The sequence below is a fragment of the Salvia miltiorrhiza genome, unplaced genomic scaffold, assembly GCF_028751815.1.
Source record: "Salvia miltiorrhiza cultivar Shanhuang (shh) unplaced genomic scaffold, IMPLAD_Smil_shh original_scaffold_471, whole genome shotgun sequence".
Lineage (NCBI taxonomy): Eukaryota > Viridiplantae > Streptophyta > Magnoliopsida > Lamiales > Lamiaceae > Salvia > Salvia miltiorrhiza.
In genome coordinates, this window is record NW_026651557.1 from 79,243 (window position 1) to 88,144 (window position 8,902).

Here is an 8,902-nt window from a genome sequence, read left to right on the forward strand (position 1 = left end):
ACGCACCAAGTCACAATGGACCGGCGCACTGGAATAAACAGCGCCCAAATAGGCCTTCAGTCTTTGTCCATTCACCTTGAACACTGCTCTGACTTTGGATTCTTGATTTCGACGGCCCCATTTGGGAATTGGACTTGTACTTCAAAAGGTCCGGCCCATTTGGTACTCAGTTTGCCTTTTGCAAATTTGAACCGTGTTTGGTACAGGAGTATCTTTTGCCCAAAGCCGAACTACTTGTTTGTGATCAAGGCATCGTGGCTTTTCTTCATTCTTTCCTTGTAGAGAACAGCATTGTCGTATGCTTCTCTTCTGATTTCTTCTAGCTCTTGGATCTCTAGCCTTCTTGCTTGCCCTGGCTTGTTCCAGTCATAGTTCACTTTATTGATTGCCCAGAAAGCCTTGTGCTCCAATTCCACCGGTAAATGACATCTCTTGCCATACACCATTCTATATGGTGACATCCCGAATGGAGTTTTGTATGCAGTGCGATATGCCCATAAGGCATCTTCCAGCTTTAAGCTCCAGTCCTTCCCTGTAGGGCCAACGGTCTTTCGCATGATCGTTTTGATAATGTGATTTGATAGTTCTGCCTGTCCATTGGCTTGTGGGCTGTTGAGACCCGATGTTGGAAGCCATATTTTTTGAACAGGTTTTCAACCGAGAAGTTGCAGAAATGGGATCCTTGGTCGCTGATGATTGCTCTGGGCACACCAAACCTGCAAAAAATATTAGTTTTTAAAAAACTCACCACTACCTTTGAGTCATTCGTCGGGGACGCCTTTGCCTCCACCCACTTGGAGACATAATCCACCAAAAGTAGGATGTACAAGTTTCCTCTCGAACTGGGAAGGGGTCCCATGAAATCCATCCCCCAAATGTCGAATATTTCCATGGGCATGATGGGAATCATGGGCATTTCATTCCTCCTGGTTATGTTCCCTTCTCGTTGGCATTGTGGGCAGTTCTTGCAAATAGTGTAACTATCATTGAAAATTATTGGCTAGTAGAATCCATATTCCAATACTTTGGCTGCAGTCCTCTTGTGCCCAAAATGTCCCCCACACTCCTTTGAATGACAGAACTCAAGGATGCTTCTTTGCTCTTCTTGTGGGATGCATCTTCGTAACATTTGGTCCCCGCATTGCTTCCACATATATGGTTCGTCTCAAATGTACTCCCTGCTTTCATTGGCTAATTTCTTCTTCTGGGCATAAGTGTACCCGGGGGGCACATATCCAGAACATAGGTAATTGCACAAATCTGCATACCAAGGGTCTTCATTTCTTTCTTGAGAATAGAATAGCTTCTCGTCGGGGAACATCTCCTTGATTGGTTCCCCTTCTTCTTTCCTCACAATCCTGGTTAAATGATCGGCCACTTGATTCTGTGCTCCAGCCTTGTCCTTAATCTCCATGTCGAATTCTTGCAGAAGGAGAACCCATCGGATCAACCTGGGCTTAGACTCCTTTTTGGCCAAAAGGTACTTCAGGGCCGCATGATCGGTGTAGACTGTGGTCTTTCCCCCAAGCAAGTAGGACCTGAATTTCTCGAAAGCGAACACTGCTGCTAACATCTCCTTTTCTGTTGTGGAATAATTGATTTGAGCTCCATTCAGGGTCTTTGAGGCATAGTAGATGACATGACTTTCCTTTCCCCGCTTTTGCCCAAGAACTGCCACTATGGCATATCCACTGGCGTCGCACATTACCTCAAAAGGCATCCCCCAGTCTGGAGGTTGTATTATGGGTGCGGAGATCAGATGATTCTTCAAAATATGGAAAGCCTCCTTGCAGTCTTCATCAAAATTCCATTCCACTTCATTTTGGAGTAGCCTTGTCATGGGTTGAGCGATTTTTGCAAAATCCTTGACAAACCTTCTGTAGAAACCAGCATGCCCAAGAAATCCTCGCAACTTCTTGATGTTTGTTGGGTATGGTAACTTGGCTATAATTTCAATCTTGGCTTTGTCCACTTCTATTCCTCTGCCTGAGATCACATGTCCGAGCACAATCCCTTCTTTGACCATAAAGTGACACTTCTCATAATTCAAAACCAAACTCTTGTCAACGCACCTTTTGAGTACCTTTTCCAGATTGGCTAGGCATGAATCGAAGGTTTGCCCATAGACGGTGAAATCATCCATGAACACCTCGATGTAGTTTTCAAGGAGGTCCGAGAATATGCTCATCATGCACCTTTGAACGTGCTCGGGGCGTTGCATAGCCCAAATGGCATCCTCCGATGGGCAAAAGTGCCGAAAGGGCAAGTGAACGTGGTTTTGCCTTGGTCCTCCTCTTCAACCCAAATCTGCATATGTCCCGAATATCCATCCTGAAAAACAAAAGTATTGATTTCCCGCAAGTCTTTCAAGCATCTCGTCGATGAAAGGCAAAGGAAAGTGACATTTCCTTGTTTTCTGATTGAGCTTGCGGTTGTCAATACACACCCTCCAGCCGGTTTCCAACCTTGTAGCAATTAATTCCCAGAATTCATTCTCCACCACTTGTATGCCGGACTTCTTGGGCACATCGTGCACTGGACTTGCCCACCTGCTATCGGACACAGGGTATATTATGCCCAAATCCAATAACTTGAGTATCTCCTTCATCACAACTTCCTTCATGGCTGGATTTAGCTTCCTCTGGGGTCCCGGACTGGAATTGCATCTTCTTCTAGCAATATGCGGTGCATGCATACGGTAGGGCTTATGCCCTTAATATCGGCAAGGGTCCATCCAATAGCTTCCTTATACTTACCCAGGGTCTTCTTGACTTTGTTTTCATCCTCGAGTGTCAACTCTGAATTGATGATTACGGGCAAAGTGTCATTATCGCCCAAAAAGATGTACTTGAGATGTTTGGGCAAAGATTTAAGTTCGAGCTTGGGGGCCCTATGGATTGAGGGTACCAATCGGTCTTCCTCCTTCAGGGTAGGGATTTTCAGAGCCTCCGTGTGGTTGACTCCTTCGCTCCACGCATTTAGCATCTTCACCGCCTCCTGCAGTGGTTCCTCTTGCATATCTTCATCGGTGATGCCATTCTGGATTATCACATCAAAAGGTTCCTTGAATGCTGTTCTGGGCAAAACCTCCTCAATAACTTTCTCGATCATGTCGACACTTTTTACCATCTCTGTATCAGCTGGATGTTTCATGGCGTTGTATATGTCGAATGTCACTGTCTCCCCTTCGAACTGACACGTCAGTTTGCCCGTATCACAATCGATTCGTGTCCTGGCAGTCTTTAGAAATGGCCTCCCCAAAAGCATAACTGGATCGCGTGCTTTTGACTTCCCCATGTCAAGAATGTAGAAGTCCGCTGGAAAAATGAGTTCCTCCACTTTGACCAAAACGTCTTCCAATATTCCCTCTAGATATACGTTTGACCGGTCTGCCAGTTGAATCACCACTCGGGTAGGCTTCAGTGGTCCTATCTCCAGGTCCTGATACATGGATAAAGGCATAACGTTGATGGATGCCCCTAGGTCAAGCATTGCCTTCTCCACCTTCATGGTTCCTATTACACAAGAGATGTAGAACATTCTAGGATCCCCACATTTTATGGGCATATCTCTTTGTAAGACCGCGGACACTGACCCGCCCACTTGAAATTTTACATCGTTAGTGTATTTGACTTTCCGAGTGCAGAGTTCCTTGAGAAATTTCGCACATCTGGGCATAGAGCGTAATGCGACTAGAAGGGGCATATTGACTTCCACATTTTTGAAGATTTTCACCAATTCGGTTAGTTCTTCCTTTTCTTGTTCCTTGGCCATTCTGCCTGGGAAGGGGATTATGGGCTCACCCTGGCTCAATTTCTCTTTGCCCTTCCCTATTGCCTTCTTCTTGGTTTCTCTTTCCTGGGCAAGTTCTTCCTCATCTGCCGATCCCATTCCAACCTCCTTGCTGAGCTCTGGTTCCTCTTGATTTTTCTTTCTAACAACGTCGGGAAATTCCTTTCCACCTCCAAGTGTCATAGCATTCACTTTCTTTACCTCCACTTGGGAAGGAAGTTCCCCTTGTTTGCTTTCAAGTCGAGCTACCGCTTGGGCAAGATGTGACAGTTGGGAATTCACATTCTGCACCCTCCTCTTGTCTCTATTATGAATTTTTCGGTCTCTTGCTGGTATTTCACTTGTTGTTGTACCATTTGGTGCACAAGTTCTGACAGGGAGGACCCTCTTGCCTGTTGAGGTTGTTGCGAGTATTGTGGTGGATTGCTCGTTTGCCCTTGGTTTGGCCCCAAAAACTTATTATTGCCGTACCTAAGGTTTTCGTGCTGTCTCCACCCTTGATTGCTGTACTGCTGCCTGTAAGGTTCAAAGGGTTTTTGATGCTGTCCCCCATTATTTTCTCTTGGCTGTTGCCCAATAGCATTTAGCTCTTCATCTTCGAAAAGTTGTGGACATTCATCGGTTGCATGCGAATTTGCCATGCAAAGTTGGCATGCCTTCACAGGTTTCCGGATGTTGGGGGTCCTTTGGTTTGTCATGAATTTCTCGAACATGTTGCATAGCTTATCCAACTTATCGTCTTGGGCAGAAGGGTTTGGTACCGGAGCAGTTTTGACTATAGTGCCTTCCTCATCCCTTGATTCCTCGGCCATATCGGCTATGAGTTTGAAAGCCTCCGCTGCGGACTTGTTCAGGATCGATCCTCCACATGCGACATGCAACCATTGCCTGTCTTGCCTTCGAAGTCCCCCCACGAAATACCGAATAAGGTCATGATCCGGTATTTGATGTTGCGGACATTTGGCCAACATTTGTTTGAACCTTCCCCAGTACTCGTAGAGGATTTCTCCCGATCCCATCTTGATGTTGCTTATCCGAGTCCTCAAGTTTTGGATTCGGGCAGCTGGAAAATACTTCTCCAAGAACTTGCTCTGCAGCTCCTGCCAGGTCCGAATGCTTTCTTCGGGCAAATCGTACAACCACTCCCTCGCTCCTTCTAATAGAGAGAACGGAAAAGTGAGGAGTCGGATGTACTCGCCAAGAGCTTGACTAGCGGTGCGCACTGTTCCACATGCCATCTCAAAGTCTTGGAGGTGCCTTTGAGGGTCCTCCCCGGGCATATCACTGTACTTGGGCAAAATTTGAATCAGTGTATGTTTCAGCTCCCAATTTCCAGTGATCTCTGGTAGTACTATGGCTGACGGCCGGAGGTTCAGGTTGTTCGGGAACATCATGTCCCGAAGGGTTTTGTTGGTATTGTCATTTGCTGGTTCCGGAATTTCTGCCATCTCTCTCTCTGCTTCTAACTGTCTCTCCCTCGCTCGTGCTTTTTGTTCTGCCCTGCGTCTATTACCGTTGTTCAATCGGACAAGTCGCTTAATCTCTGCGTTGAACAAAAGATCTTCGTTACCTGCACTCCTGGTACGACGAATCATACATGAAGGTAAAACTGACACTTAAATTACAAAAGAAATTACTAGCGCTCTCAGTTCCCCGGCAACGGCGCCAATTTGACGAAGCCGTCGTTTTAGCTTCGCGCAAATAAAATATCCTGTGCCCACAACTAGACTAGCTAGTGATAAGTCCAGAGTCGAATCCACAGGGAACTGAGCAGTAACTCCTCCTACAAGGGTGTCACTAAAAGGGGTTTGTATCCTACAGTGTTCTGACCACAACGTGCTTATGGGCAGAACGGGGTTTCCAACCTAAACTGAAATAACAAAGGTAGATAAATCAAATAACAAAACAATTCTGACTTGGGTTTGAATCACTAAACATGAACTGGTCACTCGATCATTGGTGCAAAGATAAATCACTATACTCACATACCAATGGTTATAGGCATAAGAATTGTTGCGCCCCTATTGTCACTCGTCACGCACGCAAAAACCTCTTGCCCAATCTATCCTTTCAGTTTATGATCCCTTAGAAGGTTTAGTTAATGGAAATCAACTACCCCGGGCAACATCCACGCTCTCTGCGATGGCCTATCGCTAGTTGTGCTTTGCCCAGAATGCTTTAAGAATTAGATAGACCCACTTGACTCTTACGCCGATATTTCACAGCAGTCACGGCTCCAACACTCGTTGTACTATTTTGGAGGTCGATGGTGTTTCGCCTTGTGCCCAAAGTATTACTTGTGGCCAGAACTCCCTAGTTAACTAGTGATCAATTAATTAACCTTATTGGAATCAAACCTAGTGTATCGGGAATATGCTCATACAGTTGTTATGCCCAAATTAGACCTCTCGAGTTTAGTGTTCATGCTTAGATCGTCTTGCCCAAATCAGAATATAAAACTTAGCCGAACATAAAGTAAATAACAAAAGCAAAAGACATGATTAAAGCAAACTGAAATTACTTAAAGAGAAATATGAGTACTTACGGCCAAAAGTGCCGTGCAAAACATGTGCCAAATAACCTAGAACTATGCCCACAGCCTGGGCTAGCTTGAACTTCACGAATGAAAATAAACTTCACAACAGATCGGTGTTTCAGCACCCTTGGCTTTGAAAGCTCTTCGGGTATTTATAGGTGCGATTAGGGCAACAGAAGGCCCAGCCTATGGTGTTGCGGCCGGATCCATGCAAGGCATGGAGATGCTATCCATTTTCAGACCTAGTATCTTGAAGATTTGTTTCCTTCTGGATAAGGCGGTGGTTTGGCCTCATCGGTCTCTTTTGGATAACTGCCGCCTTCGGCCCATATCAAGCCCCTACTTGCAGTCCTGCTTCGCCCGTCTGTTGTGCTCCTGACTTCTTCCCTTGCTTTCCTCCTCTTGCCTGTCAGCTTTCGTGCGGTACTTAATGGCATAAGGGATGATTTTGCCTCCGAATCCCCTTCACTTCCGGTGCATACCTCTTTCACGAAAGGTGACAGCAGTTTCGACCCCTGGAGCACCTCTTGCCCACAAGCTGGTCCTACCACAGAACTACGCCCTCCCAGGCGACCAAACAACACAAATTAAAGGAAAAAGACTCGATCTAGACCTAAAACAAACACAAAATTGAGCACAACCCTGGGCTCATCAAGTGTGCAGAGCAAGGCACAGAGAAGCAACATCAAGAAAAACAACCAATCCGGTCAGACCCAATTCTCCGCTAGCAGTGAGTCTCCTAATGCAATTACTTTTATGAATCTCATTTCTTAAATTAATTGATTAGAAACTTCACTTTGAAGGCCATCTTCACGGGATGAAGTAATTGGGGTAACCAAAGACTTCCCGCGAGGTTTCCTATGCTCATAAAGGGGAGACCATCAGAGGAGCAGAAACCATGAGCTCAAAGACCAATCAAACCATACAAACTAGAGATATTAAGCCTATTGCAATGAAGACACTCCTACTAGCATCTACCGGACAAATCACGTCATGGAAAGCTTATCAAGAAGTTTCCACTAAAACCTTAGACTCCTTACACCACCTAAGAATCGCAGGACAAAAGGGACCAGGCCAACCACCTGAACCAAACACAAGCCAGAGCCACCGGGAGCCAACACTAAACCAAAGGAACGAGAGAGGCTTGGAAACACGTGAAGAAGGGGCAATCACCCAAAGCCAGCGGACCCAGGAGACCACCCATAAACCAAAAGAAAACAAACAAAAAACCAAGAAAATGACAGAAACTTCCCTGGAAAACACATCTCCCTTAAATGACAATACGAACATAAGGTAGCAGTCTCCTGTCATCGCTAACCAGCTGGAGGATATCTGGAATCGCAAAGGGCCAGAGTCCTTCCTCCTCCACCGAAGAGGCCATGAAGTTAGCAACACGATTCCATTCCCTGTAAATGTGAGTGATAATAATATAGAGCTCAGCAATGGAAGAAAGTACCTTCCGCCAACGGCTGAAAAACCTCCAAGGAACCGTGTGGGAACGTGAACGGAAGAGATCGACCATGTAAGTGTAGTCCGTCTCAATCCACACATAATCCCAACCCTGCACCACAATCTGCTCTAAAGCAATGATGAGGGCAAGAAGCTCCACCTCAAACCCCCAGCCACGGCCAGCAGAGAAATGGAAGCAACCCAAAACAGACGAGGAATCCTGAGAAACCCCTCCAGCATGAATGAGGGGAGGGGAGCCATGAACCGAGCTATCAATATTAATCTTCCGCCACGGATGAGGAGGAGGAAGCCAAAACACATAAATGTAAGAAGTAGGGCGACGGGGTTTACCCGTCACCCCAAGTCCATGCAGAATAAGCAGCTCCTCAACAGAATTAGCCATCTCCCCCAAACTGAAATGAGAGGCTTCGAGGATGAAGGCTTTGACCTGAATAGCCAGAGCCACAGCAGAAACCGGAGCCTCATCAAAAATAGCTCTGTTCTTGAGATTCCAGAGGCTCCAAATGGCAGACATAACACCAACCCGCCAGAGATTGTTCACCTGCTTGCTCACAGGCCTTTTCATAGCCCAAATGATCAAACTCCCAATCTCCTGGATCGACGTACCATCCACCCTGAACCAAGTGAAGTGGGAGCCCCAAACCTGTCTAGCAAGGAATAAAGATGGGCCTCAAATAAATTAATTTATCTATGGTCAGCCCAGACCATAATTAATTTATAAATATCAGTTCATTCCACTAGAGAACCGATATTGACTTACCCCCTTTATTGCCGGTGTTGAGTCGGGGCTTGTATTTAGACTTATTAAATCCTCGTATTTAAAATATCCGACATCCATTAATTAATTAGAGCTCTGAAAGCTTAAATTAATTAATCTCTTTGTAATCCTTAAGCAGTACCACTCAAACCTTGTTATTGCGCCTGAACTTAATCAACCTGCAGGGTTTAACGCAATAAACATTATTGAGCTCCTTAAGGGGACGTCATTAACCTCTATCGGATACGAGTACTAATACAGATAATCAAATATCATATGTTAACCGCTATCACCCAAGATACAAAGTACTCAAGTTACTATATAACTCTCACTTATAGTAAGTCAAA

General features: G+C 45.5%; 3 protein-coding genes across 3 annotated transcripts; all 3 read right to left on the bottom strand.

The window, feature by feature from the left end:
- Positions 1-230: 230 nt before the first annotated feature.
- LOC131004930 (uncharacterized) lies at positions 231-557 on the bottom strand. Its single transcript, XM_057931689.1, has one exon. It carries the CDS (start codon positions 555-557, stop codon positions 231-233), a length of 327 nt encoding a protein of 108 aa, XP_057787672.1.
- Positions 558-4,070: 3,513 nt separating this feature from the next.
- On the bottom strand, positions 4,071-5,387 carry LOC131004932 (uncharacterized). Its single transcript, XM_057931690.1, has one exon. The coding sequence runs from the start codon at positions 5,385-5,387 to the stop codon at positions 4,071-4,073; it is 1,317 nt and encodes a 438-aa protein (XP_057787673.1).
- Positions 5,388-7,598: 2,211 nt separating this feature from the next.
- On the bottom strand, positions 7,599-8,363 carry LOC131004933 (uncharacterized). The gene has a single exon (XM_057931692.1). The coding sequence runs from the start codon at positions 8,361-8,363 to the stop codon at positions 7,599-7,601; it is 765 nt and encodes a 254-aa protein (XP_057787675.1).
- Positions 8,364-8,902: the final 539 nt, after the last annotated feature.

What these genes read in the sequence shown, in the direction of transcription:
- LOC131004930 (XM_057931689.1), bottom strand. Translation starts at nt 557, where the DNA reads ATGCGAAAGACCGTTGGCCCTACAGGGAAGGACTGGAGCTTAAAGCTG.
- LOC131004932 (XM_057931690.1), bottom strand. Translation starts at nt 5,387, where the DNA reads ATGATTCGTCGTACCAGGAGTGCAGGTAACGAAGATCTTTTGTTCAAC.
- LOC131004933 (XM_057931692.1), bottom strand. Translation starts at nt 8,363, where the DNA reads ATGAAAAGGCCTGTGAGCAAGCAGGTGAACAATCTCTGGCGGGTTGGT.